Source organism: Haliotis rufescens, unplaced genomic scaffold (genome assembly GCF_023055435.1).
Source record: "Haliotis rufescens isolate VD_foot unplaced genomic scaffold, xgHalRufe1.0.p SCAF_3, whole genome shotgun sequence".
NCBI classification, from domain to species: domain Eukaryota; kingdom Metazoa; phylum Mollusca; class Gastropoda; order Lepetellida; family Haliotidae; genus Haliotis; species Haliotis rufescens.
In genome coordinates, this window is record NW_025964001.1 from 44,477,112 (window position 1) to 44,492,921 (window position 15,810).

General features: G+C 38.6%; 1 protein-coding gene across 1 annotated transcript; it reads right to left on the reverse strand.

The window, feature by feature from the left end:
• Positions 1–3,420: 3,420 nt before the first annotated feature.
• On the reverse strand, positions 3,421–13,340 carry LOC124124163 (interferon-induced protein 44-like). The gene is made up of 7 exons (XM_048402998.1): positions 13,232–13,340; positions 7,407–7,956; positions 6,993–7,051; positions 6,454–6,636; positions 5,990–6,136; positions 4,830–5,001; positions 3,421–4,302 (listed from the first exon to the last, which is right to left on the reverse strand). The coding sequence occupies exons 2-7, from the start codon at positions 7,930–7,932 to the stop codon at positions 4,022–4,024; spliced, it is 1,368 nt and encodes a 455-aa protein (XP_048258955.1). The 5' UTR covers positions 7,933–7,956; positions 13,232–13,340; the 3' UTR covers positions 3,421–4,021.
• Positions 13,341–15,810: the final 2,470 nt, after the last annotated feature.

The window sequence follows — 15,810 nt, forward strand, 5'->3', positions numbered from 1 at the left end:
CCACAGAACGTGCAGTGCATGCGTGCTTGCGCTGTGCCTTCCACGGTTTGTCCCCCCTACGTGTCATGTACACATTTCTATACAAAATTACATGATAGTTTTTTAAAGAACATCATCTGTCATGGGTCTTAAAATAAACAAAATTCAGATTTTGTCGGGTACAGGGTATTCATGGTCAAGTGCCGTATTGATGTTTCATACACTTTTCTGGATTTCGAGTAATTTTGTAATTCATCGTTCTCATTTGGAGTCAAACGGACTGTATCTGTGTTGGAGTGAGCTCTTTCAGTTGCAAGGTACTTGATGACTGCCCTATAGCCAGTTTTGTCCATTTCTGGTGATTTCATTGGGTAGGTTCACAAGATGGTCTGGTAAAAAGACAATAATAACACTACAGCTGCAGTTCTTATGTCTATAATTCATTAAATGATTGTACTTGTTGGTGGCAAAAGTTTAAATCCGATTGAGATATCCCACTTAGGCTTAGAAGTTTTCACCCAGCCCTCGTACCACACGCAATCATATCATCTTGCTGTAGTTTCCAAACATTTCCTAAAGTTTCCGGAAGCAGTGCTGCCAAGCGGCATGGTCATTTCCAGTTTGTCCTCAACACCAATCACGTCGATTTGCCTTTGGTTGGACTCGCTAGTATCCAATTGGAAACTGGGTCGATTTTGACACCAGTATGGTCAAGTTAACAAGTATTTGTAACAAAGTGACGAAATGTCCCCCGCCTGTATATATACCATAGTACCAAATATGAAGACAATCCAGCGATTAGTTCTTGAGATATTGCGGCAACACCGTTTTCCAACTCCAAAAGCAGATTTGCCTGCTGTGACCTTGAAAATGGGGTCAAGGTCACCAAAACCGACTGGTGTCTGCGATGTCTGGATATACGCCATAGTATCAAATATGAAGACAATCCAGCGATTAGTTCTTGAGATATCGCGGCAACACCGTTTTCCAACTCCAAAAGCAGATTTGCCTGCTGTGACCTTGAAAATGGGGTCAAGATCACCAAAACCGACTGGTGTCTGCGGTGTCTGTATATACGCCATAGTATCAAATATGAAGACAATCCAGCGATTAGTTCTTGAGATATCGCGGCAACACCGTTTTCCAACTCCAAAAGCAGATTTGCCTGTTGTGACCTTGAAAATGGGGTCAAGGTCACCAAAACCGACTGGTGTCTGCGGAGTCTGTATGTTCACCATAGTTCCAAATATGAAAACAATCCAGTGTTTAGTTCTTGAGATATCACGGCAACACTGTTTTCCAACTCCAAAAGCAGATTTGCCTGCTGTGACCTTGAAAATGGGGTCAAGGTCACCAAAACCGACTGGTGTCTGCGGAGTCTGTATATACACCATAGTTTCAAATATGAAGACAATCCAGTGTTTAGTTCTTGAGATATCGCGGCAACAAACAGGTGGGACGTACGGACGGACGTACTCACGGTCGTGAATACTATATCCCCCGCTCCGCGCTTTCGCGCGGCGGGGGACAATAATTTAGTCAGATGGGATCGATTTTGATGCAACTGTCTCCCCCACACTCGAAATGAATTCGTCTCGCTTCTTTTCCAAGTCACCTGTTATTTTCCTGAAGCTTTTGTAGCTTTCTTTTAACCTGATGAGGAAGGAATTCAACTACGTCATATTTAGTAGGATTGGGCCACCACTTTCTACAAGAAGTTATCTGTTTTCATGTAACACAATGCCACGTGCAGTATCGATTACAATATGTCGGTATATAATTCCCCAAGCTGCTCTGACTTCAAAACATAAGTTTGTCCAACTCGCCCAACAACAATGGTCGAGTACGTTTCTTGAGTAAGTTTGGTCACTTCAGCTATTTTGTCTGCAGATTTAGCAGAAGCATAAACCTTCTGCATAACACGGACAGCACTTTCATCCAGACTAACATCTAAGAGTTGACTAAAATATTTTGAAGCTCGAGTGTTACCATGTTCAGTGGCATACTTGGCAATCTTAGCACGACTTTGAGGTTGGTATTTTTTCTCTTGATACCACTTTCATCTGAACGTGATGCGTCAGGGATTGTCTTGTTTACTGTTCCCATCCTGGCAGTTTTCTCAGGGGTCGATGCCTTGGCTGGATCAGGCAGGCCAGGCAGAGCAGGGAACCTCTTGGTGAACGTGACGTACAACATGATTATGAATACTAATACTATTTAGTAATGTTATTTATATATGTACCTCAACATTGGAGACGAAGATTTTAACTTTGGTTGGTTCAATTATTTTATTTAATTTCATCATCCTTAGTGCCAGAATAAACACAAAAATGATCTGTTGTATTTAGGAAAGCACTATGTATTGTTTTAGCGGAAGTCCTCTACTCAGCGCTGATAAGGCGACACTTTTTTATTTCTTGGTTTACGGATTTCAAACTCATTTCAAAAGTGAGGTAGGCCAATTTAAAAACAACAACATGTCTCAGATTTCTTTACTTGACTTTTGTCCTAAAAAGTAAGGTAGGTATATAATAAAATTATTCTGGAGTAGCAAAAGTAAAACAACTCAATATTGAGTGCAAATGGCAACATAACAATATTCATGTCATGGTTGCAATGCATGAACGACGCCGCCATTTTGGCAACATGGGCGACGATTTACTCTTTCAACACCAGTCAACCAGAAGATTATACTGTTGTGATACCGAGTTCCCAGAGATTCTTGTGTCATAGATGAAGCCAACATTTATCAAGGAAATTATCTGCTTGTAAAATATATTTGCTGCTACATGTTTGGCTGTACACCATTTGAAAGGTCTAATTAATTCTATTGTTTATAAAAATGAAAATTATGTGTGTCACATTATCTGAATAATTCATTTGCAACTTCGTTTTAAATAAAAAAATGTAAGCTAACACATTCATAACGTCCAGATTAAAGACCAAGGAAGCGAAAATTTTCGGCAAATATAATATTTAATAAAATTCGTACATCGAATGCTGCCATGTCAGTATCAATTTAAAAGCTTATATTGATTCACCGACATAATGATACTAGTAACATCCACTGGAGTCTTTTCGTAGCTGTAAACATGCGATTTTATTGGATACAAATTGGTATCTAGTGACGCTTTCTTGCCGAAATCTGCAACAATGTTCGTGATTAGTCAAATCTAAGCACGTGACTTAAGGTAGCCCATTAAATTACAGCAATGGTAACGTACTCGTGTATGATAATTTTCAGATTTTGACGAAAGGTTTTGGTTAAATCATGTTTTTCTGAACGTTTTAAGCAGGAAATCGCGATCTATATTAGGTTACGAGCTGTGAGACATTTCTTGTGCATATATGTTGTTTCGACCTAGACCCACATACATATTCAGAATCGGCTGATTTCTGATCAGCTATAAAAGATGGACAAAAACAAGGAATCAAACACCAGTTAAAGTACAGGTTAATGGTATATCCACATAAGGATAAAATAAACGTGGAAGCTCTTTTAATGTCTAACAATTACACCTACTTCAAATGATCAAATAATTGTCAGTTACCTACTCCAGAAAATGAAACAATGCTACAATTATTTCTTTTTAATCAATATTAATTTCCAATTGATAGAGGTAAAGGGGATTGATAAACAGGCAGAGCCTATATACATATCCTTCGAGCAGCAGCAGTAGTATATGTGAGATGCTGTAGTTTAAACTTACTATTTTGTCACATATGGTACATCAAAGGTGCATCAAAGGTAAACATGTTTAGACAAATATTTCCCTCATAGAGAAGAAATGATGTACAGAGTCAACGATATTAAGCAGTATTTCTTTGTCTAGGTTGACGTTGCCAAACGGGACGGTTCGAAGGTCATCCATTAACACAATAATTGCTTTTAGATCTAATCTCAGTATAATTTGGACAAGTAAATAGGGGCTGTAAAGAACTTTCATTGAACAAAACACGAACATTCAGCATTATCGCAAACAAATATTTCAAATTTGACGCTTGTGTTCTACTATACGGTGCTGGACATTGGACGTGGTAGTCAGTCATCATCAAGGTCTTGACAGTCGTTGAGGAAGTCGTCAGCAAACCTGGTCATCTGGACGAGGCTGGTCAGAGCAGGGAGGGTCACGTTGTCATCTAGGACCAACTCGTCCTCATAGTTCTTAACCGGGTATACGTGAGAGCGAGGCAGGCCAAACAACTCTCCCGTCTTCTCAACAAGGCCTCCGATGGCAGCGCTGAGAAACAGCTGTGACATGTCTTTGTTGACCACCTCGCATGCCTTGTCCACCTTGGTCAGCAGCACCACCTGGGGCAAACCTAACGGGAAATAATCAGTGGACAGTGGTTCAGTGATCCAAGGACAAATATGATACACAACATTTGTTATCCCACAACACACACACACGCCCGAGGGAAAGCCGGGTAGCTTTACTTCGAAGCCTCGATACAATGCTTGCACGTTGCATGTTGCATTTAGAACACGAAGTAGGTTCAAAGATAATATGTTACTAATATCGTTTCGATTCCCCAGATGGGTACAATTTGCGAAGCAGCAATATGACATCCACCCGTCGTGCTATGGCTGTAATGATATGAAGCATATTTAAGTCTAGTCAAAAGCAATGAAACCTGGACTGTACATAAGGGTCACAAATAAATTGAGTATGAATAAAGAATATATACTCAAGAAGCAGTAAAACTTACATACATGTTCACGAGTCTCATTTGGTAACTTCTATCAAAAGCCATTACTTTTGACCAGTGGTTACAAAATGTAATAATGTAAGCACACTAACGGGGTCATGGATATTTTGAGTATGAACATTATGTCATCAGGCCTTTACTTTGTACATTCACCCTGTGCTGAACTGCCTTGAACGTCTGTAGTATTTTGTCTGGGAAGACATCTATGGCGGTGCTGTCTACCACAAAAGCAATACAGTGGATTCGGTCATCTAGGGTTGGGTCCTTCTTGTACCCAGGGACGTCAGGACGAACAGGAACAGACGGGTTGAACTGCAATAGGGAAGAGTGAGTGAGTGAGTGAGTTGGGTTTTAACGCAGCCTTCAACAGTTTTACAGTTATATCAGGGCATATCAGCTTAATATTAGAGGAAAGCAAGAAGATGTGCAGGGCTCATTTGTCTTCCACTTTGACGAAATCCACGAGTAAAACCATAAAATGTGAACGTGTCCAACAAAATTTTTGATGGAAAACCTTTTAATTATTCTTTTTCGTTATGGATTAAAGTTAAATTTATAATAATTTCTAATTTGTGATCAAGTATGCCGTGTTACATTTTCACTAATTCTATAGTTTTAAATTGAATGTTTTGGACCTTTTCTGCTCAAAATTTATATACATTTCAGAAAATGATTCATCTCTCCACTGCCAACAAATCATTACATACCCTACATTATTTAGAAATGATGTTGAAACTATGTACCTGTGTGAATCATTTTAGATGGAATCATTTATAGTTTGATGATACTACCGTTAAGTTTGGCAAGATTAAATTATTATGCTTTATATCCTGATTGGATAGCACAAGCCAACGTATTTTTACGATAATTCGATTGTTTGCAGACCGTCGTCGTATTGGAGGAATACTGCTGTTCGACGTCAGGCAACAAACACTCACATTTTTATGCAAATTGTGTGAATGGCTAATGCACTGGTAAAGCAGGACATGCGTACCCTTCCCGTGAATATCTGGTCCTAACACTGTGATCCATTCATATAATTTTCGCTACTATTTTGACTTTGACAATGGAATCAGTTTCAGCAGACACTCGAGATTAATATATTTCTAGCATTTGCGTGTTATGTTCAAATGAATATTGGCATTTGGCATCATCGATTTATTGCATTGCTACTATCAATGTTATAGTCAGATTATTAATTTTTCACAAAGACATGATTTTAGACTGTGGGTCGCCACGACTGCCTTCAATCGGTGTACAGTACAACACATAAATGTTTTGATATCATACAAAATATTACCGTGAATCTATCCGGCAAATGACCGTCGATGATCGCCATAAGATCCGTCAAATCCAGATTGAGACCATCTTCAAGTCCCCTCGTGTCACACAGCCGAACTTTCAAGGGCTGCCGACTCTCGGCCGATTTTATCTTATACAAGCGATACTGTAAATGAAATGGTTAATGCAGTTACTTTCTTGGTTACCTTCTCCTCAGTTAAGTGGGGCAATATCAACTTCATCGGGTCACGAGATGAGATTAAACATGTACTTTGACACGAAGGCCAAATGGTCTATTAAATTTCTTTCGTGATTTCTTATATTGTCATAGGCTAAACCAACAATGTCTGTGGTGTATTAGAGGCTGTAATTCGTTGACACATATACCTTTATTTCATTCAAGTAAAGTATCAGCATGATTAAACACCATAATAAAATCATAAAATATGTGGATACTACTAAGCACAGATACATTCAACTTACTGTAGTAGTTAGGCTGTGTTCTGCACTTCCGCTGCGGGCGACGGAGGTTATCCGCCCTTTGAATATAGAGTTGATGGTGTTAAAGTAGCTGGACTTGCCCGCTCCCACTGTCCCCAGTAACAAGATGTTCACATAGTTCAGCTTCCCTGGGGGTGCGTACGTCTCCAGTTCAGACTTCAGTACCTGTGGAGACATGTTAAGGTTCAATAGGGAACTGTGAACAGCTGCAGATGCAATGACGGTTACAGGCATCAGGTTGAAACTGGCAGAATAAAAACTTTGTACAGTGACATGACAGACGAACCTGACTGTGTCAGTTTATGATCACATCAATCCGAAAATAACATATAGAAAGTATGTGTTTGATGAAACAGATAAAATATATTTGACTAATGTACACATAACAGTTGCATATGACATTAGAGGTACACCTTCCTGCCAAAAGCAAAGTAAGCACACGGTGTCTTCAGGAATTATTTAACCCGTAGCATAAAACGATTATTCTGATCTTCATTACAAAGAGAAATAACAATCGAAACCTTTTGTTTCAGCTCGGGGAGCTTCCGCCACGGTGTCTCATCTTGAGGTTCCACACATTCTGAAATTATACCTCGAAATATCCTCACTTGGGCATATTGTCAAGTACTTTATAGAACATACAATGTAGCATATACTTATCGACCCACATGTTTAAGTTGTGGTTACACTCAAACTGAACAGGAAAGTGTAGAATACCTCGTTGATATGTTCACAAAGATCTATCCTTAAGGATATTTGTACACATACATGCTACTAAAAATACTCCACCACACAAAAGCACCTAAAATGGTATAAGCCTGCCAGTACGCTCCAATAAGATATTACCGTTATATGTATGAAGTGTTGTCGTTAAGAATCGGAATGTACAAATACGATTGCTCAATAAAGTCTTTAAGTGAATTTCACCGATGTACCTGTAACTTGATACACTTCGACATCGGTAAACTGCAAATTGTTTCCTGTGAAGGTAGCGGCGCTCTCTCCTGTCATGTTGTAAGTGTGGTTTGGATTCGTGTATCCATTGCCTTGGAAATAATTGCTCTGTTTATTAATTGTTGAAGAAAAAGGGTGTAGATCATGTCCTCCTCCAAAGGTAGGCCCATATGAAGCATCATGATAAACGGTATGCTGTAGATTGTCCGTCTTCACGGGATACTGTTGTGGTTGAGAGCTATTCGCCGCCTGGAGCTTGAACAGGAAGGCCTGTTGGTCTGATTTGTAGCTTCCATCACTTGACCAGCTGACCGATGTGTAGCCACCGAACACATAGCCAGCTGTGTTGTAGCAGACAGAGACAGTTGCTCCCTTGTGGTCACACTTCTGATGGAAGGCCTGGGCACTGCACCCGTCTCTGGTTGCCTGGTACAACAGGGTGAAGTCCTTCTTCCCTCCCAGCCATGAACTTAACTGATCCTTGTACGTTGTGCTTAGTTTAGTCATGACCCAAGTGTCTCCTCAATGACCCTATAGAATAAACAGAATATTTCATAACTGGTAGATGTTCATGTATATAAGTTGGATGTACAGTACATTTCGATTGTATTCATATTTGTGTAGATATGTAATATAACACCATGAAGTTTGTTTTTGTTTATCCAACTTTATCAAAATGACAGATGTTCATGCATGTAGGTTGGATGTACAGTTAATTGTAAACATCACAAGTATCCACATTTCTGTACATTATCTGTAACTTCGCACCATGACGTTTCCAGCTTGATCAAACTTGGACATTCACATTTAGTACAATGAAACAGTATTCATATGTTACATATATATATGTCTTTCAAATGATCATGTCTTAAATAACGAGAATAAAACCTGAAATATCATGTGTATTCTCGTCTTCTTACTTTGACTCGGGGCTAGTAGGGTTGGATATTATATATTTTGTTATACATAAATATTTCCCGTTCTATTCATTCATATTTATAACAAGGAGCGGAACACAATCGTTGGTTTTGATTGGTCCAAATATGGTCAAAATTAGGTGTCTAATTCCATTAAATGCCTCAAAATTAACAAGCCGTTTCCCATAAAAACCTCACGTATAAAACATCTGATTATCTATAGCCTACATATCGATGCCTATGACACTGGCTGTCGATACCCAAATAGAAATATATATATACGTTCGATATGGGAACATTATCAGATGATTGTGTCACTCACTGGTACACTGCAAAAGCACAGGGGCACAACAGCTAATTCTGACAGATATTTCATAACACGCACAATTAAGCAAAACATACAATAACCACTGAGTCACAACAATGTGCCAATTCTTCTTTTTTATGCTACTTGAAAAGAACATTATCACCGGTAATAAATATGTTAGCAGCCATGGGCGGTGAAGAGTAACCGAAAGTCAAGTTGAAGTTCAGCCGTTTTGAAGTTTGCTGGGGAGAGGCAGTCATACTGAATGTGTATTACTGTTACTCGTGAAAAACAACCAGCACATAATTTAGATTTCAAAATAAACAAATACAGTTATTTCACAACCTTTACTAACAAATGGAATAGTACAGCTTTTATTCTTGTGGCTATTTCTACAACCTCTCCTATCTATTTACTCATTTGTAATTATGCGTTATAAAAGAGTACCACCTTTAAAGCGTTCTGGTCGCCACGCATAGTAGAATTGCTAATGCGCTCGGCTCGAAAACCGAATAAGATATATATAATCTACAGTTAGACTACCTAAAATTTCAAAACACAATAGGTTCATCTCTAAAGTAGAAACCAGTTCCCTGGGTCTCGTTCCGCAGAGCGACCGCAGCGCTACGACTGCCGAAACAGGTTTACTTTATACATATAGACAAAACATAACAATGGTGTTGTGGACTGGCCCAGAACAGTTGCTATCATTTACCCACTGGCAACCTTGATATTAACTCATCAATACATCAAAGGAACTGTTAATCAATACACGTTTTAGAAATAGGAAATATCATAGTGAGTAAAAGTTATTTAATGCCACAGGCAGCAGCACAATGCTGTGATATGGCCTACATATTTAACGCCGCTATTAACATTATCGTAGTTATAATACAGCGTGTCAGTTTGATGTGTATGCTGCTGACAATCGAATCAGGACAAACTGGGATTCGAACCCACGATTATAGGTTTCTGACGCGCAAGAATTGCAGAAGTGCGGCGCCTTAGGCGACTGTTTGTTTTGTTTGTTTGTTTGTTGTTTAACGCCGCACACATCAATATTCCAGCTATATGAAGTAGGTCTGTAAATAATCGGGCCTGGACAAGACAATCAAGTGATTGAAATCATGAGCATCGATCCACGCAATCGGGATACGATGACATATATCAACCAAGTCAGCGAGCCTGACCAGCCGATCCCGTTAGTCGCCTTTTACGACAAGAATGGGTTGCTGAAAACCTCTTCTACCCTGGATCATCTGCGCAAGCCGGTTTTACATGTATTACTGATTTATGCAAATTCATTTATTCAAAATATAAATATTAATATTAATGTATTATTGATAATCATTAAATCGTTACTGTTGTCATACAATGTGTAAGTGAGTGATTATGTTTTTTGACGCCGTTTTTAGCAATATTCCAGCAATATCACGCCGGGGGACACCAGAATGTCATACAATGAATTTATTCTTCCCCGCCCTTAAGGCGGGGAAGTATACGGGAGAGGTTAAATTTGTAGCATGTAAGTCGACATGTTGGTTTCTTTGAAATTTCAAGCCACACAGTTACCGAAACGAAACATACAAATCATGTGAAATGTGCGTGAAATGTTGATGTTTATCTTTTCCAGCAATAAGAGATACTTCAAAATCTTCTTGCTATTCTGAGCCTTAGTCACTTTTCGTAATGCTGATAACCCATGAAATTTGTTCATTTTGTTTTTAAAAGAGCTAAAAATGATCCCATTTCGCTAAAGTTAACCGGTCTATATTTTGTAAGAATAAACTATTGCGCATTGAGCGATTATCTCCTTTAGCTATAGGCGTAGTATAGAAGTGATAAATTTACGCACTGACCTTGCATTGCTGTAAATCGTGCCTTATTCAAGCTGTATCACTGAGAGTGAGTGATTATCTCCCTTACCCGAACAGCTCAATTGCGCAATACCTTTGCAATGTATCGTATGTTATTCAGGCAGCCATCGAGAAACGTTCCAGGAAGGAATTTAGGCCAAGCCTGTCACGCGCACTCAATTTTCACACTGCTTTTGCAACATATTTTTCAACACGATTAAATAACAGGCTTCTATAAAGTATGACTTTGTTCAATAAACAACACATGTAAAACAACGGGTTTGATATGAGAATTTTTTTATTAGTTATCTTCATAATCACATGTATGGCGCTTGCTGTGCATAGTTGAGCACAGCATTGTTTTTAATACTTCACTGTATGTAATGTATGGTACATACTATTTCATGCGGCGGTTTACGTTTCTGCATGGTTTATTGCTTTGACAAAAAAACAAAAAAAAATCCAGCAGAGATCATACACCCGTATATGTTCTTTGCTTCTGGATACATAGGACAGGTTGGTCTGTAGTTTGCAATTATTTTCCAAAAAGATAATACGGTTGCATGATATCTCCACGATGTTTGGGTTGAACATAGTAACATTCTTCTAAACAAATTTCAAATTTAAGCCGGAAGCAATCACAACACAAACCCAGTTAACCAAACGGAACCATACACAAGAGTGAGTGAGGTAGTTGGGTTTAACGCCGTCTTGAATAGTATTCCGTGTCAGCTTGATGTGGGAGGAAAGTCTGAAGTGATGCAGGTCTTAGACGTTCACCACTTTGGTGAAACCAACGAGCAAGGGTTTTGTGCTGACAACAAAATCGGAGATTCAAACACACTGTCATTGGTTTCTGGCGTGCCCAAGGGACACAACTCTGCATAGCGAATTGCAGCGGCTTTGGCGACTGGGCCAACAATGCCCCGTAAGCAACTGTAAGAAACTATTATACAACAAAGATGTTTTAGATGAGGTATGTATTGCGGAACATTCCATGAAGAAACAGTGGCTATATTACACATTCACAAACTACAAAATACATGCACAATAAACGACAATTAAAAAACACAGTAACATTCAACATTCCAAAGAGCTACATTATAACAATTTTATTTGTAAAACAAGTGTATTATAATGATATGGAAACAATATGGGAAGTGAGCAAAACTATGGTAATGTTGTACATACATGTGCAAGGAATTTGTTTGTAATTGTTGATATGTTAACAGATCTTGGAAGTTGTTTCTGGATAACTGTTGGTAAACTTATTAAGAATCTGCACCTTTTAACAGAGTGTACTCAATTCTTTATCATGATTGGGGATTATTTGTGATTCTCTTTCTTGGTTGTATTATGTAAGACAATGCGTAATGTTGTTCATCATCTGAGACATCACATGTTTCACAGACGTTGTTCAAATGTTGTTGTTTGTTTTTTTATATCTACAATTTTTTCAATTTTTAGTTTGTGATTACTTAAACGAAGTTTTGAGAAAAGTGACCTATGTCCTTTGTTTTTACAATATGTAAGATAATTCTCAATATTTATAGATAACGTGACCACGTGATATGTTCCTAACTTGCTGCTAGATAAATGGGAATCCATTAATGATTGCGTGAATTTTTACATTTGAACTGAAGTCTATTGAGTATATAATGAGTGGATTCATTACATTTTTTGTGTTCACTATTTTAAAAGTTTGCCAACCAACATTTTGACCAGAAATATTAATATTTGCTGCAAAAGCATGCTTTAGAATGACATTTGTTGCGTTATCTATATAGGATTTTTTTTATTGGTACTAATAATGGGTATATATCAAGATTTGCCTGACAGGCCCAGTTTTCTTGCCTGGGTTTTCTTTGTGCTGACCAATTAAAGACACTGTTTCTTTTATTGTGCTTTCCAAAGATAAGTACATTAATAACAACCAATTTGTACTGAACATAAATTCTCTCCTCCCATAGCTTACACTTATTTCCTCTGCACATAGCATTATATTGCGGGGAGCTATTGATGCTCTGCAGCAATCTCTACTTGTGATATTTGTAACTACATTGTATGTGATGACAGTGAAAGCCGCGCTGGGGTCCGACAGTCAAGCCATGATAACACATACATGTAGGACCGAGACTTCATCTCATAAATCTTATGCAGATCGTGGTGCAAAATTGCACGTTGTATCTACTAAGAGATGGACCTTTTGACATTCTGGGTAGCGGGGCCAGGGATTTTATCGAAAAAATTAATTGTCACCAAGATGCTTGAAAAAGAATTTTATGCCTCAGACAGTTGAAAGGCCTAACAAATATCTGATTTTACAGATGCAGCTGAAAACATATCTAGCCTCCATACAAAATACCAAATCACTGCCGAGTCCCCACCCCCACCCCACCCCTCTACAGAATCTAATTATCATTCCCTTATCGCACCACATATCCCTTGTGAACAATAGCGCGCCTTATGTCAACATATGAACTCGGCTGAAATACATGCACACATACGTTAGTGGCCACATCTATTTCAGTACTGGAGACGTTATCGGCGATAGACGTACACCCATGTTGTAGGATCAGGAAGTAAACCGTGTATCTGGCACATAGCGAGTCGACCACGAATGGACTTTGAAGTGACACAATTATACATTCATAAAATGAGATATGTTGTTGAACGTATAATTAATGAATGTCAAGGTAGGTCGTAAGATAAACTCAAATATATACCTTCCAATCACTAGGGTTGACTCGACCGGATGGATTTCACAACACCAAATTAAACCACGTAAACGTACTTCCCCCGAATCCGACTTTCTGTTCGTGAACTTGATCACAGAGTGGTTTCCCTTTAGAAAAACAAGTCCTGGAAAGAAAATACATTTTACGACACTTCGAACAGTTATGATGACTAAAAGCATAATATGACATTATAGCTGATTTTTCTTTGTCTCTGTGAGTTGTGAGTGAGTGCGGTTTGACCAGTAGGCTTCCCTGCCATATAATAACGATGAATAATGCTGTAAACTAACGTCTGGAAATGACGACTGTGTGTATAACATAGATTCGCACGGTTACTCTCATATGTATCTGGCTACATCAGTCAACTCTAACACACGGAAATCCGTGTACATCAACCAATTTGAGAGTACCACACATGCACCAAGCTTGTTAGGAAGGGCAGAAAGAGAGAGGAGCGAGAGAGAGGGGTAGGGGGTGAGAGGGACAGACAGGGGACAGAGTAAGAGCGTAGATGTTTCGAAGAATTTTCTCTGGGAAGACATCTACAGTGCAACCGTCCATAACCGTTGCCACACAGTGGATTTTGTCCTGGAGAGTCGGCGCCTTCTTGTATCCAGGAGTTTTCAAATGATTTCATTATAACATATCACCTCATTACTATATCTGGTATTTGCATTTCAATAAGAGGATGGTTATGATAAAAGCTACAAAAACTTTTTCCATAATCATAAGATATTTTTGCTTAGAGCTGAATCAGTTCTTTATTAAGAATGAAGTGAAAATAATAATGAAGAGAACACCATATATTTATCAGGAATATTTCCATTTAGAACTGCCATCACATCATCTGCTTCAATGCCAAACGTTTCCTCCAAGCCACGAGTGTCACAGAGGCGAATGTTCAAAGGTATCTTCGACTGGGACGAGCGGATCTTGTATTTTCGGTACTGAAATAGAAAATGTTCACATGTTTCAAATTATGTATATGCTGTACATTATTAATTTAGTAACAGTCTTTGACAGAAAAGCTCACCTGCGTTGTCAAGCTGTGCTCGGCGCTGCCACTGCAGGCTTGACTGGTCACGTGGCCCCAGAAGATGGAGTTGATGGTGTTGAAGTAGCAGGCCCCTACCTCCCCCACCAGTAGAATGTTGACATGCGCTGCCTTCACCCCCTTCCATTGGTGAATACATTTCAATCTCGGACTTTAAAGTAATCCATTTCGGTACCCATGCAACAGTATAGTTGGACATCTATCATGTATTGTTTCAATGAGTATAAAGTGTTCGCGAAAATTGTAAGCATGTCCTGCCCTACCGGTAGCAAAGACATCCTTTGCCGTTTATTCCACTCTGCGGGTGTACGCTCTATCACTAGACCACGGAGGCGGTCTTGTTCACAAACGATTATCACCAAATTATGCATGCAACATTTAAGCAAATCAGATGTATTCATGTGATAAATGAGATATGAAAATGATATTACAACGCGAGCCATATTGAAGCATGACAGCCTCTGAGTCCACTTAACAAGGACCGAATGCCTGTGGGTAAAGGACATCCAACAAGTATTTTGTGAGGACATTTGACTCAATGCAATGAAGTCAAGAAAACAGGAGTCCTAACATTCTCAATGGATGCTTTCCTGATATCAGTTGCTGATGCAACCTGTAGATTAAAATACATTGAACAGGTCTTCATACATTGGATACATCAGCCTATTTAGATCACCAAATATATTGATTGTATATTTAACTCATTACTATTCCTCTGATTTGCATGGATGTAAAGTCATATTTTCATTGAAGACAAACTATGACTCTTCGATATATGCGGAGCTTGGTGAATACACATTTCTGTGGTTTTGGTGAGTAGCATATGTATAAGCAGATACAAGTAATAATCAGGATGAAATACGATTATCCTCTATGGACAAAAATATTATGTGCCTCAGGTTTTACATGCCATGAATAAAAAATACGTTGTGAAAAAGATGAACTGAAAGCATATTCTACTTGTCGCTAGGGTGTTATCCAGCGTCAAAACACATGCCTCCTCAAAAGCCATCACGCTGCCACGACCAAAACGAGAAGGTTCAATCACAATTTGTGTAACATGTTTTTCCTCTACACTATCATATTTTTTAACTGAGTTTTACGAGCTCACACACGTGCACAAATGTGCGTTTGCATTAATATCTTAGGTTTTAGCAGCACTGATGAGAAGCGTTTTGTTGCAGGAATCGATGTGTTCGTGTTGAAATAACATTAATTATGTCAATGTAATATAATATTGTTTAATTTACAAAATCATAGACCTTTATGTGTTGCTAAATGTTTTTACTGAATAAAAACTAGTAATCTACCATGTCCTGGAAGAAATTGTTATTTTGCCTGCCGTAACATACTTCAATTCACTTAAATCTAATACATTTATTGCGCATTCGTTTAATAATTGTAGCTGTTATCAACATACAGTCTCAAAAATGAAAAATGACAGCAAACTAATGCAGCCGACACCGTACCTCTATTTGTTTATTGTATGACTCACAGGGAAGATAACACTGCA